The 24,958-nt window shown below is 37.0% G+C and overlaps 2 protein-coding genes across 2 annotated transcripts; both read left to right on the plus strand.

The window, feature by feature from the left end:
* Positions 1-21,254: 21,254 nt before the first annotated feature.
* On the plus strand, positions 21,255-22,479 carry LOC130988682 (cytosolic sulfotransferase 5-like). Its single transcript, XM_057912591.1, has one exon. The coding sequence runs from the start codon at positions 21,371-21,373 to the stop codon at positions 22,346-22,348; it is 978 nt and encodes a 325-aa protein (XP_057768574.1). The 5' UTR covers positions 21,255-21,370; the 3' UTR covers positions 22,349-22,479.
* A 1,012-nt stretch (positions 22,480-23,491) lies between these two features.
* Positions 23,492-24,498, plus strand: LOC130990493 (uncharacterized). The gene is made up of 2 exons (XM_057914722.1): positions 23,492-24,260; positions 24,302-24,498. The coding sequence occupies exons 1-2, from the start codon at positions 23,492-23,494 to the stop codon at positions 24,496-24,498; spliced, it is 966 nt and encodes a 321-aa protein (XP_057770705.1).
* Positions 24,499-24,958: the final 460 nt, after the last annotated feature.

Here is a 24,958-nt window from a genome sequence, read left to right on the forward strand (position 1 = left end):
ACAATTTGATATAACTATTATGTCATTATTATATTTGTTAAATATTATTCATTATCTAAACATGTTTTAAATAAATAAGTTATCAATTTTTTACCGTATTAAATTTTTTCGATTTCGGTAATACCGATTATTTTGGTATACCGTTAAAGTGCGGTATACCGTGAAAGTACGGTATACCGAAATTCGGTAAGGTATACCGAAATAAAGGTACGGTAAAGGTTTTGTATATTCTCCATACCGTACTTAAAGTATACCGAACTAAGGTATACCGTATGTAAAGGTAAGGTAAATATATGAATTTTCTCCATACCGGAGGTAAAGGTAAGGTATAAGGTATGGTTGATTTAATAAGGTATACCGTACCATGCCACCCCTACGCTTGACGACGGAAGTTTCCTTCGACTGTCTAATAACGGAAATGATTATTTATAATTTATAGTTTGCATTTTCAGCAATTTTTAGTTTGTAGCTTCAACTTTGATTTATTTTTTAGTAATATTCTGAACTTTGAGATCACAGATTCACAATCATACCGGTGGAAATAGATATTCTTTGCAGAAATTACACTTTAATGATTAATCCATCCATCTCATTACAAATGTCCCACTTCCCATAATGGAACGTCCCATTACAAATGTTTCATTTATTTTTTTTCAATATATTCTCTCTATACCTAATATTTAAATAATTTTCATAAATCCACTTTATCCACTTTCTACATATTTCTTAATCTTCGTGTCCAAAAGTAATGAAATATTTATAATAGAACGGAGAGAATATTAATTATCAAAAATTAGAGTCTAATTTATTACTATACACTAAAGAAAAATTTTCAACTGGAGATAACCCATTAACATCTAATTTTGGTATGTTATGGTTGACCAGCCCTTTTCATGTCTTTCTACTTTCCACGACTTATGTTATTATATTAATTATATGTCGATCATGAACTCCTAGCCTCCTGTTTAAGTTGACTGAATGTTTTTTCTAGTCCGCTATTAGAGTCTTGAAATGAAACTTGTGATTCTAACATTTAATGTTGTTATATATTGACATCGTTGGCAGGGACGGATTCAGAAATTCTTTGTTATAGGAGCATAAAAAAATTGTAACTATAAAATACATTAAAAAAAATTATTGCACAATAATTCAAGTTTAGTACTAAAAATTATTACTACATAATAATTTAATTTTATTAAAAATTGGGAGTTTAAAAATTTGGTTATTTATACTTTAAATATATATATATATATATATACTTAATAAAAATAATTTTAAAATTTGTGGGGGCACGTGCCCCCATAGTGGGGCAATTTGCGTCCGTCCCGATCGTTAGAGCATCTCCAATGGGGTGTTATCACCCCGGATCGATCCGTCAAACATGACGCATCGCGAGCTGGAGAGCCACGGCGGCGCGCACCCGATTATTACCTTGGACTCGGGACGATGGGGGGAAGGCCTGGGCGTGCGCTACACGCGCGCCTAAAATAAATAAATAAAGAAAAAATGAAATTGGGGAAAGAGAGTTGCAGGGGAAACTGGGAAAAGAGAAGGGGGGAGGTCGGGTGGGGAAGAGAGAAGAAAAAAGGAAAAGGAAGGGGGGAGTCGGTGGGATAGGTAGGGGTTTTATTTTTTTATTTATTTTGTTTTATTTTAATTTTTGTTCTTTTTTCTTTTAAAAATCCTAGATTTTTTTTTAATTTTCACCCAATTTTTAATTTTGTAATATTAGGATTTTTATTTTTTGTAATTTTTTTAGTTATTTAAATTCTGTATTTTTTTAATTATTCAAATTATGTAATTTTTATTTTTAATGTAATGTTTAATTTAAATTTCAATGAAAATTAAACATTTTAACATAAAAGTGTTGAAATTGGAATTTTGGTGGAAATGAGGATTTTAGCACCAAGGTAAGAAATATGCATTGGAGGGGGAAGTGCTTAAGGTGGGGACCACCATTTAAGCACTACCTTAAGCACCTCCCATTGGAGATGCTCTTAGGAGCCATTTCATTTTCATTTCTCAAAGACAAAGTGCTTCCCTCCATTTTTCCCATTTCTTATGTTTTTAGGAATTGGGGCGTGACAGAATGATATTTAAACATAAATTTTCTTTCAATTCATTATTATCATACTAGGATAAATTTCACCACAACTACTTATTTCTACATAACCCCACAATCAATTCAACTACTCTCACTCATTTTCACTCAACACATTATCTATCAACCTTTTTTTCTAAAATCTGTGTCTTCCTATATGTGATACGCTCTTACGGAACGAAAGGAGTATATAAGGTTATACATATGTAAAATTTTCTGATATAAATATAATCAATAAAGATAACATATTATAATCAAATTCTGGTTTTTCCCATACACTATGAAATTGGTGCCAAAATACATACACTTTGAGATTTTTTGGAATTTCCCATAATTTCAATTTCTCCCAAATCAAAGCTTACGTGGAAAAATTAAAATTGTTGTGGCAAGCTTATCAATCAAAATAACGTTATTTTGATTATTTTTTTTAATTAAAAAATAAAAAGAAATTTAATGGGTCACAACCGGAAGCCACGCAACGACCTGGAGGTGTCAACGATAATGCGGCAAACATGATTTTTTTAATTTATTTTTTATTTAAAAAATAAATAAATAATCAAAACGATGTCGTTTTGATCAATAAGCTTGCCAATTTATCTTGTTTAATATGTCATATGCTTGACATCCAAATTTCCTTAGGTATGAGTAGTCTGAAAGCCTTCCATTCCACATCTCATCTAGGGTCTTGAAGTTTATTCCTGAGGAATGACATTTGTTGATCAAATGGCAGGCTGTCACAACTGCTTCTCCCCAAAATTTCTTAGGAAGTCCACTTTGTGCAAGCATGGCCCTAACTCTTTCAAGAATAGTCCTATTCATCCTATCTATTAATCTATTCTGTTGAGGGTTGCCAGGTACAGTCTTGTGCCTCTTGATGCCTTTTGCCTTGCAAAAACTCCGAAACTCTTCTGATAAGAATTCCAGCCCATTATTAGTCCTCAAATACTTCAATTTCAGGCCTCTTTCATTCTGAACTTCATTATACCATTCCTCAAAAGCCTTAAAGGTGTCAGACTTATTCTTCAAAATGTAAATCCATAACTTCCTTGAATATTGATCAACTAAAGAGAAATAGTATTTACCACCACCAATGGTTTCAGATCTGGCCTTCCCCCAAAGGTCACAATGGACATACTCAAGTGGGGAACTGCACCTCATTTTTCCAGTTGGAAATGGGAGTTTCTTACTCTTTGCAAGTATACACTCTTCACATGTCTCCACCTTGAAGTGTGAATAATGTTTTAGAATGCCTTGCTTGAGTAATTCATTTAATCCCTTTTCACCTACATAACCAAGCCTTGAGTGCCATAACATTGATTCATCAGAGGTGTTAACTTCTGCTTCACCCATCATAGTTATGGCATCAAGATAATACAATTTGTTCTGCCTTTCCCTTTCATAACAATAACAGAATCGTTACTCACTGATAGTTCCCCCTTTTCAGACTTAAAACCATAGCCCTTTGCTTCCAACATACCCAGAGAAATTAAACACCTTTTAAGTGTAGGAATATACCTCACTCCCTGCAGAATTCTGACCACTCCATCATGCATCCTGAGCTTTATGTTGCCAATTCCCTTCACTGGGCATAAGTGATCATTTTCCAGCATAACTGATTCGGATTATTCATTCTTTAAATCAAGAAACAAATCTCTGAAAGGACACATGTGGAATTAACAGGCTGAGACCATGATCCATCTATTTTCTGGTTCATAGCTGACAACGTTCAGGATCTCAACATCTTCAACATGCTCAGTAACCTCTGTTGATTCATGATTTTGACCAGATTCTTTCTGCTTCTTCTTCCATGAGAAGCAGTTTTTCTTCAAGTGACCTGTCTTCTTACAATAATGACATTTTCTGGTCGCTTCATTCTCTTTAGACTTGCTTTGGCCATCTTTCTTGTAATCTGGATTTGCCTTCTTTTATTTTTTCTTCGGCTTTCCTTTGACATTAAGTCCATCTGCTATGGCCTCCTGCTTGTTATCAGAAGTTTTTGACTGCTCCTTTGATTTTAGGGCCTTTATGACTTCATCTGCATCAATGCTATCAGTTCTGCCGTACAACATTGTGTCATTGAAATGTTCAAGAGACTTCAGCAATGCATTGAGAAGAATTATGGCTTTGTCCTCTCCATCAACCTTGACATCAACACTTTCAAAATCATCCAAGATCTTATTGAATTCATCCAGTTGATCGGACATTTCATTTTCATCCAAAATTTTGAATGAAAACAGCCTCTGTTTCAAATAAAGTATGCTAGCTAGACTTTTCTGCAAGTACAGATCTTCAAGCTTTTTCCATACAACTGCAGCGCTTCCTTCTCTGGCCACCTCTCTTAAGACCTTATCCCCAAGGCATAAGTTGATGGCAGAATGAGCCTTCTCAAACAAATCGGTTTTATCGACCTTCTTGCCATCTTCACCACCGGCCTTCGGCTTCTCCATCTTCAAAGCAGCAGCTAACCATTGCGATGTCAGAATCGCTTTCATCTTGATTTGCCACAAACCAAAATCTTTTTTCCCATTAAATTTCTCAATCTCGTACTTCGCCATCGCCTTAATCTGTCAAGATTCGATTCCCTTCCATTCCCACAGACGGCTCCAAATGATAATCTAAACAAAGATTTGCAATCGAGCCAAGTGAACTTGAAATCTCAAACGAGAACAGAATGTAAAGAAGAAGACAACGACGCACGATTTTACGTGGTGCAGTTCGCAAAGGAACTTACATCCACGGGGGTCAACTAAAAACACTTTTATTCAATCAAGATGAAGAATTGATGAGTACACAAACGTCTTCAATGCAATCTCTCCCTTCTTAACCCCCCATTCCCTGCGATCAATGCAAGCAACAACACACGAGATTCACTCTCTAAAAGGCTCTGCTACTCCTTTCCTGTGTCGCTGGATTCCTGTCTGTGGTTTCCTATTTGGTGACTGATTGTGTGAGCTTCGTGTGTGGTGTTTTCACCATTGATCTACCTTGTGGCCTTGGTTTGTGTTGTTGCCGGAAGTACTTCATCTCCGTGGAAAAATCTGAGCCCCCTGTGTCTCCAAGACACACTTTTCCCACAGCTGAAATCTTTCCTAGTTCTTTATCTTCTTTGATTCTCTTTTTGGTTCCTTTTTACTTGATGTTTCTTTCCTCTTTTGTAGGAAATACAGGTGAAAAGGAGTTCAAAGTAGTGAAGAGAAAATAGGTGGATTCAAGTTGCTTGAACAACTGTGAAGTAGATAGGACGGTCGGGAACCAAGAGGTGAACCTCCGGCTAGGCAAAGATACCCAACAGTGGTATCAGAGCCACGGGGACCTAGCCGGGGCACCCCCCCGATCGCATCTCCTTCACCCCGCCGCCCTTTGGGCCGCGCCGAATCGCTCCCGACGAGCAAGGACTTTGGTAAGTCCGATTTCTCCCCTGCCTGGGAGAATCGGCTCTGGTAAATTGGCTGAAACCCTAGCTCCCTAGTTTTAGGGTTGGAATTCTGGCTTTCTGTGAAAAGCATCTGTGTTTGGTGGTGAATTCCTGTGGTTTTCTTGCTGGTATCTTAGGTGGACGTCGTTCACCACCAAATAATTCCTGCAGAATTATCAAAATAAATTAGTATAATGATAAGCAGGGTCGATCCCACAGAGAGCAGGTAAAATCATTCGACTCCCTAAAATCTATATTTTTGGTGTAGCCACCACGCCTTAATTTTGAGAAAAAATAATTAAAACTAAGAATGCAATAAATCAAATAAAAACTACTCTTCAAATAATTCAATAAAAAGGTAATTCGGCTCAAATAAATCCATACTAATTCAAAGCTCTGATCATCGACGCAATAATTAATTAATCCCTATTAACCAACTAGTTATAGGATACCGTGATACACACTGACATACCCCAATTCCTACTTACTGTGTCGATAGACGGCTAGATACGCTAGTCCTGTCTATTTCCCTTATTAAAATATAACCTAGCTGGATACGCCAGTCTTAGATTTAATATTCTAATAGCCTTAAGATGAAGGAACCCAATTTATATCAATTATCCTAGATACGCTAGTAATAATTAATACACCAATTAATTCCTACTACGAACACGGTAGTTTTATCACTAATCAGCCATATTCCAGTAATTACGGATTGGAGGTGCTAATTGACTGTAATCCAATTAAACCTAAGTTGGCCAGACTTAAATAAAATCGGAATTATCTTTAAACCCTAGGAATTAATCGAAATCAATAGGAATCAATTTTATGCTCAATTAGGTCTCACAGATTAATAAATTAATGCTTCATTATTCTCGCCGAATTAGAAGTTTAGCTATTCATAATTAAATTAACAACAATCAAAGAAATAAAAGCAAGCATGAAAATAATCAAATACGATAAACAAATAAATTGCAAATTAAGAACTAATGAAAATATAACTAGAAAGATAAATGGAATTGAAATAAACTCATCACCACACTTTCGAAAATTAAAGGAATCACTTGACACCGTAGAAGCACTCCAGCCGCAATTCTTCAAAAACACAACTTAAAACTAATAAAACCTAACTTAAACTTGCATGCAATAAAGAAACGTGCAGAATGATCATAAAAGGAATCAAAAGAGTTGTTCTCCAAAAAAAAGAAGTCAAACTAATCTATCTCTAGTCTTAAATTGCGGCTAAGTGGCTTTTGAAATTAAAACCTAACATGTATATATATCCTAATCTATGCGGCTCTCTCTTAAATAAGCTAAGGGAATTAAAACCCTTGAGTTGTTGCTAATGGGCTTCGGCCCGTACAAAATAAAATATATGAAATAATTAAAATCAAGAGTTTTGGACATAATTAAATATAGAATAATTAATCCAAGCCCAATCTCTAATCTTCTCCAAAATCAATCAACTTCTTCCATAATTCTCGACTTTCACCAACTTCTTCCATCTACGAGCATCCATCTCCAATCCATCTAATTCCTGCGCCAAAATGTCACAAACCATGTAAAATCATAGCAAAACACACACTAACTAAGTAACTAAAATACACACATCATATCTTGCGATCCTACCTTTTTGTTTCCGTTCTTCTTTCTCCTGCGACTTCCCTGAGTGTTTTTGCTCATCTTCTTGTGAACCCTAGCATTCCAAGCTTGAGAGCCTTGTGCTCGGACTATCTTGCTTACGGTCTAGTTCGTCTAGATTTCCATGTGGGTCTCCTCGTGCGAGTAGCCTAGAAAGCAAGAGTAGTTATTGGTGTTTTCTCTTGCTCTCTGAAATCTGCTAAAACTCATTGGTTTATGAGTTTCTGGTAAACTGACTCTGTTTTCTGGTCAGTTCTTGTTGAACAAGCTTGGGGTTGTCCTGAGTGAATCATTGCTGCACAGATAAATCTGTGCTGAGAACTAGGCTAGCCTCAGCACTTTTTCCCCCCTTGTGTTGCTTGTTTATCTGCTCAGGAAAGCTTTTCTCTGGGCTCTTGTGTGTTTTTTGTTGAGCTGTTGACTGTTGTTTGTGAAAGTTTGTGGCTGCTGTTTGGTATGTTGCTGCCTGTCTTTGTGTGATTCTTTTAATCATGAACAATGTGCATATGGTGCCATTTAATGGCAGAGATTATTTTCAAGATTGGAAAACCAAAATTGAGTGCATTTTGGTAAAAGAAAAGGTTAATAAGGCAACCTTGACAAAAATTGATGCATCTATGACCGATGAAAAATTGCATGACATGAATGACAGTGCTAGGGCCACTATTTTGCTAAATTTGAGTAGCTTTGTTGTTAGGAAAGTCTCTCATCATAAATGTGCTAAAGATCTGTGGGATAATCTGATTTCCCTTTGTGTTGCATCCTCTGAAGTGTCTGCATAGTCTTTACAAAACTAATTTATGTCTTTTCAAATGGATTCCTCAAAAGATGTTGATGCAAATATGGATGATTTTAATAAATTGCTCCATGATTTAAAGCTTGCTGGTGATGATTCCATTGAAAAATATGCTCCTCAAATTCTGTTGGGATCTATCCCTGAGTCTTTTGCTGAAGTCAAGTCTGCTTTGAAATATGGTGGCCGGTGGGTCTAAAGTCACATGTGATATGATTGTAACTGGTCTTAAGGTAAAAGAGAATGAGCTTAAATTTCTGAAATCCAAGCTTATGCATGGTGAGATTATGTATGTCAACAGGGATAACCACATAAATCCTCACCACAGTTTTAATAAGAACTTGAACTCTGGAAAATCCAATACTTTGGCTAATGAAAGACAAGAAAAGCAGTCTGATCATACTCAGAACAAGAATCAGAATCAAAATTATGATCAAAAGCCCAGCAAGCTTTGTTGGAATTGTGGTAAACCTGGTCATTTTATCAATAGGTGCAAACAACCCAAAATGAACAAAAATTTTGTGAATAATGAGCCTAAGCAGCATGCTAATAATTTATATGAAGATGATGACATTTATATGGTGCATGATGAATATGATTTTCAGTGTATAAATTACACCAATGTTGTCTCCAAATCTGTGCAAACTAATGAATGGCTCATTGATTCTGGATGCACTTTTCGTGTCACACCCTATTAGCACATGTTTCATAATCTGCATTATATAAAATATGGTCATGTTGCTCTTGCTGATGGTCAAAACTGTGAAATTCAAGGAAAGGGTAATATTTGCTTGAAATTCAAAAATGGAAGCATGCTTACCTTAAGTGATGTCAGATATGTGCCTAAGTTGAAGTTTAGCTTGCTTTCTGTGTTAAAAATTACTGACAAAATGCTTGATGGCTCTGTGAATTACTTGAGATTTCAATTTGAAAAGGACTCTAGGCTATACTTTAATGCACCTAGAAAAGGTGATCTTTATGCTGTTCAAGCTGAGTCTGTGCCTTTGCCTGTTGCTAATGTGGTCCAAGAGGACAAAACTGCTTTGTGGCATGCTAGATTATGGCATATGAGCAATAAAGGTTTGGAAATTCTGAATAAATCTGGTGCATTTGGAAAAGATAAGGTGTCTAGTTTACTTTTCTGTGAACCATGTGTGATGAGTAAACACCATAAAACCCCATTTCCCGTGTCCGTGCCTTATCCTAGGAAGCATGTTAGCACTGAGATTCTTGAATATTTGCATGCTGATGTATGGGGTCCTGCTAAAGTACCAACTCATAGTGGAAACTTGTATTTTCTTATCTATCATTGATGATTCTTCAAGAAAAACCTGGGTGTTTTTTATGAAAAACAAGTCTGATGTGTTTATAAAACTTTCTAAATGGGCTGTTCAGATTCAAAATCAGACTAAAAAGAGGATTAAATGCATTAGAACTGACAATGGGCTTGAATTCTGTAATCATGCTATGGATAATTGGTGCTCTGACCAAGGAATCCTTAGGCATAAGTCTGTTTCCTACACTCCACAGCAAAATGGAGTGGTTGAGAGAATGAATAGGACTCTCCTTGAGAGAGTTAGGAGTTTGCTTGTTGCTTCTGGTTTGTCTAAGCATTTTTGGGGTGAAGCTCTCATGATTGCTACTTATTTGATCAATAGATCACCATCTGTGCCTTTACTTGGAAAATTGTTTGAATCTGTCTTCTTGAATAAGCCTATTTGCCTGAGCAATCTGAAAATCTTTGGTTGTGCTGCATATGTGCATCAAAATATGAGCAAACTTGATCCTATGGCTAGAAAGTGTATGTTTCTGGGATATCCTGAAGGTGTGAAGGGTTATAGACTATGGGATAGAAGTGTGCCTGGTTTTAAAACTTGCATTAGTAGAGATGTTGTGTTTAATAAGCATAATTTCCCATGTTTATTTGAATCCTCACACTCTGCTGCTCCAAGTGAGGTGGAGAAAGTGAATGGCTTTGACCAAAACAAGTATGAGTTCATGTTTCCTATCCCACATTGCTCCAAGTGAGGTGGATAATCAATCCACCATGCAATCTGAACCTGAAGCTGTGAACCACAATGAGCCTGTCTTTGAAAATGAACCTGCTGCTTCTGATGATCTTGGTGAAAATGATAATGTGTCTAATTCTGAGACAAGTGATGAGCCTACTAATAATGAGGATGATGCCATTCCTGAAGCTGAAAATTTTGTTAACTATCATCTTGCTAGAGATAGGGAAAGAAGGAATGTGAAATTGCCTGCCAGATATGATGATTATAACTTGTCCCCATATGCTTTCAATGTGTTTAGCAATGTTGATAAATGTGAGCCTAATTCCTACTCTGAAGCTGTGAATTCTGCTGAATCTGATAAATGGTTTGCTGCTATGAACTCTGAAATCAAATCTTTGCATAACAACAATACTTGGATACTTGTTGAAAAACCTGGTGACTGCTCTATTGTTGAATGCAAATGGCTGTTGAAGATTAAAAATGAGGTTGATGATGTAAGTATAAGGCCAGATTGGTTGCAAAAGGTTTCACAAAAAAAAAGCATTGATTACAATGAGATTTTTGCTCTTGTGGTTAAGTTTACTACTGTGCGCATTATGCTTGCTCTTGTGGCTCATTTTAACTGGGAACTTAAGCAAATGGATGTTACAACTGTATTCCTTCATGGTGAACTTGAAAACAACATCTACATGCATCAGCCTGAGGGTTTTTGTTGATAAAAACTTTCCAAATCATGTGTGCTTGCTTAAGAAATCCTTGTATGGCCTCAAACAGTCCCCTAGGCAGTGGAACATTAAGTTTGATAAATGTATGCAAAACATGAACTTTACTAGAAGCAAATTTGACCATTGCTTGTATGACATGGAATCTGATACTCATATGTTCTTGTTGCTCTATGTTGATGACATGCTCTTGATTGGTCCTTTGTCTAAAAACCATAGAACATGTGCAAAAATATTTGTGTGATAACTTTGACATGAAGGATCTTGGTGATGCAAGGAAGATACTTGGCATGAACATAGAAAGTAATAGGGAAAAATCCACTCTCTTGTTGCATCAAACTACCTATGTTGATCAAGTTTTGAAGAAGTTTAACATGGAAAATTGCAAACCTGTCAATGTGCCTTTGGCTTATCACTTTGTGTTAAGTAAAAATCAATCTCCCCAAACTGAATCTGAGTTGACTGAGATGAAACATGTTCCTTATGCAAATGCTATGGGTTCTGTGATGTACTTGATGATTAGCACAAGGCCTGATATTGCTTATGTTGTTTCTTGCTTGAGTAGATATATAGCTAACCCTGAAATTCCACATTGGAAAGCCCTCAAATGGCTTCTTAGGTACTTGAAATCCACTATGAATAGTGGTCTGACATTCTCTAGGGCAGATGATGGTATTAAATGTGTGGGATGTGTTGATTCAAACTATACTAATGATAGGGATCAAAGAAAGTAGATCGACTACTTCATATGTGTTTACTTTGTGTAGTGCATGCATTAGTTGGAAATCTCAACTGCAAAATATTGTTGCCTTGTCTACTACAGAATCTAAATACATTGTTGCTATTGAGGCTGTGAAAGAAGCTATTTGGCTTAATGGTGTTCTGTCTGAAATTAAGTTCATTGATGATAAACCTCTTATTTATTCTGACAGCCAATCTGCTATTCAACTATGCAAAAACCCTGTGTTTCATGATAGAACTAAGCACATTGATGTGAGATTTCATTTCATCTGTGATGTTGTTGAAAAAGGTGATATTTTGCTTGATAAAATCCCCTCTAAATTCAACCCTGCAGACATGGGTACTAAGTGCCTACCAGTTGCAAAGCTGGTGTCATGCAAGAGATCTTTAAACATTGATCTTGGTCGAGTTTAGTTTCTGTGCTTTCTCTGTTAGGTATTTTAGCCTGTGTGGCTGAATGCCTTATGTGCCTTTGTGTTGTCTGTGTTGGTTATTCTTACCCCTTTGCAATTTATTTAAGGATAGCCTTTTAAAGGCTTGAGATGAGTTGCTATCTTTTGGGTTGTTCTCTAGTGTTGAGACTGAGATTTATATGCTTAGTATTTCCCTCTCATCTCTTGTCTTGTCTGTGTGATAGATAAGAGTAAAAATGGTTGTGATGATAAATCGTTTTGTGATGAGTACTTCCTTGGCGACATAAAGATCAATGGGCTAAAGGTGGATATGTGGTGAGTTGGCCCAATGTTCTTTATCTTTTACCCCTGGCCCAATTATTTTTGGGCCCAGCCCATCTGCTTCCCCTCTTCTTTTCTCCCTCCGCCTCCTCGGTCTCCCTCACTTTACCCTAATCAGATCCTCTCCACCCTTTCACCTCCCCCAACCCTCGATTACACAAACGCCTTCAATGCAATCTCTCCCTTCTTAACCCCCCATTCCCTGCGATCAATGCAAGCAACAACACACGAGATTCACTATACTCCTTTCCTGTGTCGCCGAATTCCTGTCTGTGGTTTCCTGTTTGGTGACTGATTGTGTGAGCTTCGTGTGGTGTTTTCACCATTGATCTATCTTGTGGCCTTGGTTTGTGTTGTTGCCGGAAGTACTTCGTCTCCGTGGGAAAATCTGAGCCCCTTGTGTCGCCAAGACACACTTTTCCCACACCTGAAATCTCTCTCCTGGTTCTTTATCTTCTTTGATTCTCTTTTTGGTTCCTTTTTACTTGTTGTTTCTTTCCTCTTTTGCAGGAAATACAGGTGAGAAGGAGTTCAAAGTAGTGAAGAGAAAATAGGTGGATTCAAGTTGCTTGAGCAGCAGTGAAGTAGACAAGACGGTCGGGAACCAAGAGATGAATCTCCCGGCTAGGCAAAGAAACCCAACATCTTCTCCAGATGGTGTACTAATCGGGTATATGCAGTAGAGGATATCTGCAATTAGAGTGATGACACTAACTTCGGTAATGATGTGGAGTGCTATTAATTTACTCCCAATTATCATAAAGTTAAGGATGAAAATATTTGTAAAATTGAGTAGGATTGAGAATAAAAATTGAAATGATCTATATATTTTGGGAGTTTATGTTCAGTGTCATAAACCATAATATATGATGATGAATTTATTACATAATTCCTATTCTATTAGCCAACTACTGTCCCTTTTATAATTAGTGTTGTCATAGCTCATAGAAACTCCGATGTCATCAACCTTCCAATATATGGTTGCTCGACCATTATCTCGGACCGGATCGTAAACAATTACATTAACAAATTCATCCCCTCCGCCTCGACTAAATTCACAAGTAAAATCGATGCTTTTGTTTGGCACGTTCAAATTGTATGCCTCGCCCTGTTTCAAAGTATAGTGCCTTTCCCCATTTTCAACATGAAATTTGAGATCGATCGGATACTTCCCGTTAGTCACTGCGCTAATCACATGAATCGTAGGTGTCGCAACCTTGCCTTGGATTTCAACGGCGCCGGCTAACATCAAGAGCATCCCCAAAAAGAACAATTTCAGTGCCATTGTTGTTTATTGCAGTGTGGTTTTGAGATATGTTTTGTTGGACTTTATAGAAGAAATTATGTAGAGGGATCGTTGATATTAGTTTTAAGTCAGTTACACAAATAATAAATGAGTGATTAATGGCATGAACGCAAATAAATTAAGGATACTAAGGGTGCCTCCAACGGTTGAAAAAACCAGTTTCCAAAATTGAGAACTACCATTGGGAGAAAAAGAAACTGGTTTCCAAAAAGAAATGGAGAAACTGGTTGCCAACTGGGAACCAGTTTTTGCTGACACAGCGGGTCCCAGGCGCGGGCCCCATTCCTTCAATTTTCTGTTTTCAGCCCAATATTGCCCAATATTGGTGTTCCCATTTTATTTATTTTGCTTTTCTCCTTTGAATATGTATGTTACGTAAAATATATATATTGCTTTGTAAATTTAATATATATATATATATATATATATATATATATATATATTGTTTTGTAAACAGAATATGATTTAATCTTAGTAATTTTAATTATTATTTATAATTTTAAATTTAATTTATTTTATTAAATTAGATAATTAATATATAGAAATTTAATTTAAAAATAAAAATAAAATATATAAATATTAATGCAAATAAAATTAATTGGGAAATATATATATATAGATATATAAAGGGAGTGTGCATTATGGTGGGACCCTGAAAAAGTAAGAAACTGGTTTATTGTTGGAGGAGATGTGAGAGAAAAAAATAGGTGAGTTTCTAAAGCTGACGTGGCAATTTTAGAAACTAGAAATTGGATCATGGTTGGAGGCACCCTAATGGTGGAAATTCAAACATGTGTTTTATAAGAAAATAATGAATGACCAATTAATGGGGTGTCTCGGTGTGTATAACGTGCAAATTTAGCTAGTCAATGTTAATTTTTAGAAGAATAAATATGAATTTCATGAAGACTAACGCTTGACGACAGAAGTTCCTTCCACTGGCTAATAACGAAAAGGATTATTTATAGTTTATAGTATGGACGGGCTAAACACGCACATACACTACAATTGTGATAAAAAAATTATGGTCTATTAGTGGTGGTAATTGATTTTTCTAGCAGCTGTATCATTCAATCACCATTTTCTTCGACTTATACTAAAGTTTCTATTAATACAATAAGAGACTCTATAAAGAAGGCCTTTTGACATGTATGTCGAATAACTGCCCTACAGATGAAGCTGGTTTCAATTCGAGGGAAAATATTGGTTTCGACGCCAGGGAGAATGATGAAGATGGAGCTGTCTTTATGTTCTTGCAGAAGCAAGACTGACTCTTGGGGGATGAAATTTTTCGTCTCTTTTAATTGTTGTTGCTTATAGCTTTTTAGTGTTTTATTAGTATTTTATTTTAGTTGGTGATTAGTTTGCAATTTTCTAAAAATTATATTAGTATAAACACAAATTCTCCTGTACATCTGGATGTATCGGGTCTATATTTTTTTCTCTAACTCTTCTCCATTGGTCAATTTAAAAGTATCATTTATATGTATAAAAAAGTGTCATTTGCATACATTTAAAGTGTCATTTGTAATATATCATTCATTTTTATACAAAATATCATTTGATTTTATAAAAAATATCATTTACGAAGTATCATTTGTAATATATCATTTGTATTAAATAAAAGTGTTATGTATTGATAGTAAAAGTATCAGTTACGTTGGTCTAAAAATTGAACGAAAAAAAAATGGGCGAAAAAAGAAGAAGAACAGGTCGAGATGAATCTCGGCAAAGTTTGACCCGTCTTCACGATACGGAGGAATGTACAGTACAGGAGACCACCTCTAGTATAAATAGGATTTGTTAGCTTATGTTCAGACATTGGTTATTGAATGGGATTATATATGCTTGGGTCTTTTCATTTTCTCTACTTCTTTCGATATATATACAGCGTGTCAACTATGTAGTAGTTAGTAGTTTTGTGTTATTCTTAAATCAGAGGTTCCGTTGCATCAATAGCGCACATGTTTAGCTATTTTCTCTTAGCAAGCCAGGTAGCTTTTTCCAGAACTATTTATAAAAAAAAATAAAAATTTGTTTATTTTGTTTTGCTCTTATACACGAAAATTGAATAAAATTATGATGCAATTGTGGAAGGTTAAACCTTATTACTTATAAGGCCGGCCCATTTAGTAGCCCAATAGTAAAAATTAAAATGTCATTAATTCAAATTTCACCTATTATGTTGGACTAAGGAAGTGATTATTGGTACTAGGTAATGAAATACGAATAAAATAGTTATTCTTATATTTATTTAATTACCATTAGAGATAGATAAGCTATAATGATGTAGAAATAGTCCAATATATGCACCTGGGTTTAGTTAGATAGAATGGCTATTATAAGTAGCAAGTAGGGATGGCAACGGGCCGGATCTGGACCGGATCTCATCAATACCAGATCCGTTTTCATTTATCAGATCCAGATCCATGGATCTGAAAATTTTGGATCCAGATCCAGATCCGTCAGATCCGCGGGTCCACGGGTCCAGATCCATGGATCTATTATTTTTAAATTAAATTAAAACAAATTCAAAAAATCAACAAATTTCGATAAATCCAATCTGAAATGGTTGAATCAAACAAACTCAATCAAAAACCATAATCTAATCTAACAAAATGGCTGCCAAATCAATGGCTGAAATCAACAAATTTAACGGCTGAAATGACTAAATCTAACAAACTCAATCTCTCAAAAATGGCTGAAATCAACAATTTTTCTAACAAAATCTAACAATTTAATGGCTGCCAAATCAACAAATCTAACAATAAGTTTCAAATATAGTCATAAATCTAACAATTTATTTAACAAAATGGCTGACTTTAGATTCTGAGCACCCTGTGGTGGACATCGACATCCGGCCGACGGTGCATCGAGAGGTGGTTGTTATGGCGGCGGCCAATGGTGCGGCGCAACGGCGACCGGTGCGTGACGTGAGAGGGAGTTGAGCAGAGAGTAAAAGAAAGAGTGTGAAAGAGAAAGCGGCGACCTGTAACTCCGCCTTCGCCGGCGAACTGAGAGGGAGGCCGACCGCCGACGAACTGGAGGGACGGCAGAGGAGGAGCGTCGTCAGATGGGCAGGGGTGAGGGAGGACGGCGACCTGTGACTTCACCTTCGCCGGTGAACTGGAAGGGAGGCCGGGAGGGAGACGGGCTGGGACGGCCAGACGGGTGAGGGAGGGTGGCGAAATGGAGGCTGGAGAGGGAGGAACCGAGAGATTTGGGAGACAAATGTAGAAACTAGGGTTTGTATTCTATTTGGTGTAATATATATTAATTTTTAATATATTTAATATTATTACTAAATTAAATATAAAAAATAAATAATATATATTAAAATAAACGGATCCACGGGTCGGATCCGGGTCTAAAATTTTAAGATCCAGATCCGTTTTAGAAATTGAGATCCAGATCCGTAAAAACGGATCTGGATCCACGGATCTGGACCGGGTCCAGGATCCATTGCCATCCCTAGTAGCAAGTGTGTTAATTAGATTATAATCCCGTGACATGTCTTGGTTATTTAGAAGATTTCTAGAAAATCCCAGCTGACAAATATCAAGAAAATCTTCTCTAGCAAATTTTACTACAAGAAAAATGTTAACAGACAACAATTTTTAATCGATGTAACAATCTATAAATTAATACTCCCTCCGTCCCATTATTGAAGACACACTTTCCTTAATGGGTTGTCCCAATAATAAAGACACATTTTCAAATAAGGAAATAATTAGGATTTAAGATACACTAATTAAATGCACCTTAATTAAAGTATAAATAAGAAACAAAAAAAACCCTAAAGGTCTTTTCTATCTCTCGGCCCCTCCGCCTCTCTCACTCTGTCGAAAGTTCTCTCTACTCTCTCGGCCTCTCCGCCTCTCTCACTTTCTCGAAAGTTCTCTCTACTCTCTTGGCCTCTCCGCCTCTCTCACTCTCTGAATCGATCGTCTTCGGAACCCTGAAAATCCGCCGCCCTCAGCCAATTCTACAGCTACACCCCTTCATCTGCGCCGCCCTCCTCTAAAACCCTAAGATTTCGCTGCCCTCAGCCTCCAACCCTAATCCCTTTTTTCCCTCTCTCTGGAACCCTAGATCTATGCGTTTATGGCCGATAAATTGGGTTGGTCGGCGTATTTGAACTCCGAATTCATCCCCGATTCAGAGGACGAAGAATTCTTAGATTCATTACCTCCGTTGCCGTGGCCGTCGTCTGGTTATTTCTATGAGGGGAGCAGCGAATTTCAAGGTTCCGAGGAGTCCGCCTGTGGTGCTTTCATGGAGGATTCGAGGGTTCCGAGGAGTCCAATCCGTCGGCCCATCTATCGCTGGCCGATAAATTGGGTTGGTCGGCGTATTTGAACTCCGAATTCATCCCCGATTTGGAGGACGAAGAATTCTTTGATTCCTTACCTCCGTTGCCGTCGCCGCCGTCTGGTTATTTCTATGAGGGGAGCAGCGGATTTTAGGGTTCCGAGGAGTCCTCCTGTGGTGCTTTCATGGAGGATTCGAGGGTTCTGAGGAGTCCGATCCACCGGCCCATCTATCGCCGCCCCTCTACCATGATGAAGGCGGAAGAGTCAGAGCTAGACTCTCTCCTATGCACGGAGAGCTAGGACGACGTCGTGCGCGAATGGGAAGAGGTTGTCGGTGGCGACAGGTGGCTCTGGTGCTCCCCTTTGTTGCGAATGATGGTGGAGACCATGTTTCCGGCTCTAAAAGGGTGAGATTGTTCTTATTGTTGCGATATCTATGTTCCTCTGTGTCTTGCATCAGTACAGTGTGGTAGATGGAATTTGATATGCTAAAATGATGAATAAATGCTCGTTTGTTTAATTTGTATGCCTTGGCCAAAAAATCTATGATTATTTGTGCTACTTCATGAGATTGTGGGCTGTGTCCCTTAAATTTGGCTTGATGGCCGTGAATTGGTTCTTTCTTGTGACTAATTGTGTGTGATTAAATATGGTGTGTGTCCTGTTGGTATAAGGGGCGTGGCCCTCTGTGCTATTGATACTTCCATTAAATTGTTGTTGGTATGAGGGGTGTGTCCCTCTGTGAACTGTTTGTGTTTCTAAACTTGGAAATTTCCAGGCTGTGTTACGTTCCTTTCTAAATAAGGAGCTTTCAAATCCATAAAATGAAAAAGCTTTACATTAACACTTTACAAAATATGAGGCATTTAACAAAAACTAGCCTCTTTCAGTTGGTGTCTCCAACCAAAACAAAAAAAAAAATCTAAAAACAACCAACTAAATGGAGGCATCCTCAATCAAAGCTTGCAAGTACAATCAGTTTGCACAAATGAAGGGGAGCTAGTGAAGGCAGCTCAGAAATCGTATGAAGAGCTAAGTCCTAGTACTTTAAACTGTGTATTCTTGAGCCTACAGGGGTGTTTAACTGAAATTTTGAAAGTAAGAGGGCAGAATTGTTACAAGCTCCCACACATGAAGAAGGGAATGCTTGCAAGACTGGGTGCACTTCCAATGGCATTAGAAGTGTCAAAAGACCTTGTGGAAGAGTGCATTGGATATTTGCTTGAAAAAGGAGTGGTGGAGGGCATAGACCAACTGAAAATGCAGTTGGGATTAGAGCCTAGCTAATGCATTTGCAGCAATGGAGGCTGCCTTCGAATGGTCCCCCCCCCCAAGTCATTGATGTTGGTGTCTGGGCTATTTGGAGGTTGATGAACAATCTTGATATCAAAACCATTTGCTGCAGCTCTAAAATCTGGATCAATGTCTTTTATATATAGCCTAGCATTATCTTGCTGTATGTATATAGTTTGCTTGCAAATTGGGGCCATTTGGCCATAATTGTTGGAATTAGCTGTTTATATAGCCAAGAAATTGAAATTAAACACTCTTACATGTGAAATTAAGCTTCATATGAGCTCAACAAAATAAAACCAACTAAATCAGAAGTACAATGCATACATAGCTCGTCTGTTTTCCATACCTTGTAGATAAAGCAGTCATTCATCACTTGTTTAGTGATGGACTGAATTGGTTTCTCTTCCATTGTTCCAGCCTCCCTGTTCTTGCTTGTTCTTTTGGCTGGTACCATCTCAATGAAAGGGAAAATCCCTATCTTGCCATCGAATAACACACTCCCATCTTCATTGAATAAAGGCCTACACACTGCACATAGGAACATAACCTTTTTAATGAACTTTTTACTTTGGCATGTGCGATGTGGATCTATTTCTGCTGGAGTAAAGTAAAATTTATGGTTTGATTTGATGATGTAGAACCACTTCTCATCAACATGCACTACATTGTGCATATTCTTGAACTTTAGGACATTGCATATCCTATCATACACAATGTGTTCGAGAGAGAACCGAAGCCTCAATAACTTGTTGGGAGCTGTCAAATCTGGTCGGATGGCACTTGAATGAGCTCTGATCAGCCCCTTTGAGATCCATCTACCCACTGTACTCTTTGAGCAATTTATGCTGGTTGCTAGCCTTCGAATGGTCCCTCTTTTGTGCAACTCCAGACTTGATATGAGTTCTAAATCAATGTGCACTCTTTTTCTTCTAACCTTGTTGATTTTTTTGCTTTGAACTATTATTAACCGACCTTTTGCTTTTTCCTCTTTTGTAGCCTTCCATAAACGTGCAATGGAGCTCCTACAAAACATCATCATTTTGCCATGGCAGCCTTATGCGTCCCATAATAGAGCTTCCCATCAGTAGAGTTTTGAAGAAGAAACGAGGCAATAGCTTGTCTTTCTTCACTAGTTAGATATTTCCTTCTAGTCATCTTTTTCTTTTCTTTTTTTTGGTGGGAAGAGTTTTTTGAGCTCTGAAAATGTGTGGAATTGCTGCAGAAATTTTTGTGAAAGTAGTGTGGCAAATACCCCTTTTATAGGGTTGTAAACAAAATTTCAAATGGGAAGTGAAACTGATGCAGCGCCATTTTTTTGGTGGGAAATGAAATTTGTTTATTTCAATTCAGTTTTGAGTGGAATGGAAAATTTTGATGCAGCGCCATTTTTTTTTAGTTTTGATGAAATTCTGATGCAGCGCCAATTTTGAAGGGAATGAGAATTCTGAAATTTTGAGTTTCAGTTTGCATTGATAATAGTGAGAACGAAAACTTAATTAAATGGGAATTCTAAAATAAAATTAATTAATTTAATTAAAAATCCAAAATTTAATTATTTAAAATTTAAAATTTGAAGTCAAAACTTAAAATGAAGGTCAACATATTCATTAAACTTCAACTAATCAAACACACTAATAAGGGTGGGCCACAATACTTTAACACCTAAACTACCTCTGCTTAATCTCTGTGCCCAAATAAAGTGTGTCTTTATTATTGGGACGGAGGGAGTAGTATTGTAGATGGTGATATTATAGGGATCTCAAAAAAGATGCTAATTAATAGGCACCGGTTAAAAAACAATATCGTAGATATATATAATTAATATCGATTTAAAATCGGTGTCTATTAGCATTTTTTTAAATTAAATTGGTGTCTATTAGCGCCCTTTTCAAGCGGTGTCATAGGCGCCTACTACATTAATTGAAAAAAGTGTTAATAGACACGGGTTTTAAATCGGTGTCGTATCCATCACCATAAAATCCATTTTTAATTAGTGTTATAGGTATTTTAAAAATGGTGTTGTATGCACCTATGAAATTGATTTTTAACCTATGTAATCCGTTGAAGTGCACCAGACGAAGAATAAGTGAGTTGTGTGGGGTGCTAATAAAAAAAAAAAACAATGAATAATTATTGGATGAACTGAGCAAAAAGAAAATATGAGTAAAAAATATTAAATATCTTTATTTTATTCTTAGTTGGAGTTCTAGAAAAAGTGTTGGGCTGCCCACATGCGCTGCTTCTATATAATGACCAAGTTGAACACTTGATTATCAATTAATCTCCCAAACACACGATGGAAACCCCAGATTCCGACACCAAATTACAAAATCAACTCATCATCAACTCATCTCCTAAAAAACAAAAATGGTGCGGCCATGAATTCCTGTACGAATTCAATGGCTTCTGGTTCACAAAAACATACCTCGAAACAACTCAAGAAATGGTGGAAACATTCAAACCACTCCCCACAGACATCATCTTAGCCTCTTTCCCCAAAACCGGAACCACATGGCTCAAGGCGCTCCTCTACTCCATCACCCACCGCTCCCCGCAAGACGACGCCGTTTTGTCCCTCAATCACCCGCAGGAGCTCATCCCATCTCTCGAGACCAACCTCTACCCCCGAAAACGAGCACAAGCCAGCGTCGACGAATTCCTCCATGAAAAGGAAGGCAGAATCTTGAGCACGCACGCACCGCATCAGATTCTACGAGACCTCCTCAACTCATGCGACTGCAAGATCGTGTACATAACTCGAAACCCTAAAGACACCCTCGTCTCTCTGTGGCATTTCCTGCAGAAATTGGAGGGCGTCGGCGATGATCCGTGGGAGCTGGAGGCCGCCGTCGATCAGTTCTGCGACGGCGTCGTCCCGTTCGGGCCCTACTACGATCATGTGCTGGCTTATAGGGAGGAAAGCCTGGCCAGGCCCCACAAAGTGTTGTTTGTTACGTACGAGGAGCTCAAGGAAAACCCTAGGGTTCATGTGAGGCGACTCGGTGAGTTTTTGGGGTGCCCCTTTGGAGGCGGAGACGGAGACGAGGAAGTTGAGAAGATAGTGAAGATGTGCAGCTTTGAGGTTTTGAGCAAGCAAGAAGTGAACAAGTCGAGCGAGCTCTCCGGCAGCGGCTTCCCGTTGCCGTATAATGCGTTCTTTAGGAGGGGGGAGGTTGGAGATCATTTAAGGTATCTTGGAGATGAAATGATTCGGAAGATTGATCATCTTACTACACTCAAGTTTTATGGATGTGGTTTTCACTATGGGATTTGATTTTTAGCTTCAATTTTTTTTTTTTTTCTTTCCTTCATGTTTTCTAGTTTGTTTTTTGGTTTTGCCTCTCTTGTATTGTGTTTCAAGATTGTATATATGTGTGATTTGTTAAATTGTTGATTCTTCGTACATTACTATTCCATATATGTTGTAAATATATCTATAAGATATATCTTATGTGTGTTGACCAAGAAATCTCCCTAAAACCCTAGCTTCCTACTTGTATAAATAGAGGCCTTTAGCCTCCATATTGAATAGACTTCATTCGTATTCTCTTCTCTATTCTCTCGCTTCTCTCTAGTTTATAACACGCTATCAGCACGATAGTTTCTAGTTCTCTCACCATCTCCCTTCGATCATAAAAGGTAATTTTATTTTAATCTTTGTGTTGATTTTATGTGAATCATATAAGAGTGTAGTTAATTAAATAACTTCATCTCTATTTGATTTCACGAAATTCTCAATTTAAATAAATTTCAGACAGATCTATATATTAATTATTCAATACAATGTCAAATCCTCAAACGTATTAGTTCTGTTTAATTTATAAAGTAGCGAATGAATTCTGATTATGTTATGACTATTCTGTTTAAAGTAGCGCATAAAGTAACACATAATTTATAAAGTAGCACATGAATTCTGTTTAATCTCATAATTTTTCGTTTAATTTTTTTTAATGTTATGACTATTCTGTTGTATATGATTTTTTTTCTTCTGTTGCTCTAAAATAGCGTATGACTTTTCGTTTAATAATATGACTTAATTCTACCTACTTTCTGTGATTAGGATTTATGTCAATTTATATGTTTTGATTAGGATTTAATCTCATATTTAATTGTAAATTTATATGCTTTGTTTGTTTTTCACGTCAATTATTATTTTTTTTTATGCCATAATCCGTGATTTTTGTGCTTTTATTCTGAAATATATTATATATATTCTATTTTTTTTCAAAATAATCTTGAAAAACTAATTGATGCTATTCAAATAGCACAAGTAATAAGAATATTACATTAAAGATCTTAAATTGATGCTATTAAAGTAGCACAAGTAATATTCCTGAAGAATATTATATGCTCTATGAGCAAGTAAATTAAACATTTGGATAACATATCCTTGATTATTTTGTGCAGAATTGCACTGATGGCAAACATAGCCAAACTTGAGTTCATCGCCCTTGACATCTCTGGCAAGAATTACATGTCATGGACTCTTGATGCTGATATTCACCTGATCTCAAGGGGTCTAGGAGAAACTATCAAAGAAGGAAACAAAGCGTCCGACCAGGATCGCGCTAAGGCACTAATATTCCTTCGTCATCACCTTCATGATGACCTTAAGACAGAGTATCTGACTGTCAAAGATCCACAAGAATTGTGGACGAACCTCAAAGAAAGGTTTGATCATCAAAAGACTGTCGTCCTTCCTAAAGCTCGTTACGAGTGGATGCATCTAAGACTGCAAGACTTTAAGTCTGTGAGTGCTTATAATTCTGAATTATTTAGAATTGTTTCTAAATTGAAACTTTGTGGAGAGAAAATCAGTGATACTGATATGCTTGAGAAAACATTCTCCACTTTTCATGCTTCTAATGTGCTGTTACAGCAACAATATAGAGAGCGTGGTTTCAAAAAGTATTCAGAATTAATATCTTGTTTGTTGGTTGCCGAGCAAAATAATGAATTGCTCTTGAAAAATCACGAACTCCGCCCCACCGGTTCCGCTGCATTGCCTGAAGCCAATGCAACTTTCAACCATGATAATGGACGTGGTCGTGGGAACCAACGTGGACGTGGGCGTGGACGTGGGCGTGGATATGGTCGTGGTCGTGGACGCGGTAAACCACATGATGCAACCTCTAGCAACAAAAAGCATAAAGCATCCAACGAGCACAATTCATACAAAAAGGAAGGTGTGGTATGACAGGACATTGGGCACGTACTTGCCGAACAGCAAAACACCTTGCAGATCTATATCAAGATTCAATCAAGGGAAAAGGCAAAAAGGAGTCCAATAATGTTGACTTTGACGGTCCAATTGATACTACTCATTTAGATGTCTCCGACTTCTTTGAAGACCCAAAAGGAGATAATATAGATCAGTTGATCGGTGGTGGTGTGCTTGAAGACAATAATATGGACACTATTTAGTCTTTAATCTTTTATTTCTAGTTGTTAAGATGACATTACTTATTTCTACCATTTACTTTCAAGTTGTTTTTATTTTTTATTAGAACATTTGCTTATTTCTTTATCTTGAAATGCTTACTCAATAATAATTGATTTTTTTTTTTCAAAAAATATCTCAGAAAATCAAATGGAATCTTGTGATGTTTGTCTTGCCGATAGTGCCACCACACACACTATTCTTCAAAAGAAGAAGTATTTCCTTAAGTTGACATTAGCCGAGGATAATGTCAACACAATATCAGGTGCATCAAACATCATTGAAGGCTCCGGAAGAGCTTGTATCATTTTACCAAATGATACTAAATTAGATATTGAAAATGCCCTGTACTCTAGTAAGTCCAAAAGGAACTTACTAAGTTTCAAGGATATCCGCAATAATGGATACCACATCGAGACAATTGCAGAAGGTAGCAATGAATAT

Source organism: Salvia miltiorrhiza, chromosome 6 (genome assembly GCF_028751815.1).
Source record: "Salvia miltiorrhiza cultivar Shanhuang (shh) chromosome 6, IMPLAD_Smil_shh, whole genome shotgun sequence".
NCBI lineage: Eukaryota > Viridiplantae > Streptophyta > Magnoliopsida > Lamiales > Lamiaceae > Salvia > Salvia miltiorrhiza.

Coding starts and splice junctions, on each gene's coding strand:
- LOC130988682 (XM_057912591.1), top strand. CDS start 21,371: ATGGAAACCCCAGATTCCGACACCAAATTACAAAATCAACTCATCATC.
- LOC130990493 (XM_057914722.1), top strand. CDS start 23,492: ATGGCAAACATAGCCAAACTTGAGTTCATCGCCCTTGACATCTCTGGC. Junction 24,261..24,301: donor CAATTCATACAAAAAGGAAG/GTGTGGTATGAC, acceptor CTTGCCGAACAG/CAAAACACCTTGCAGATCTA.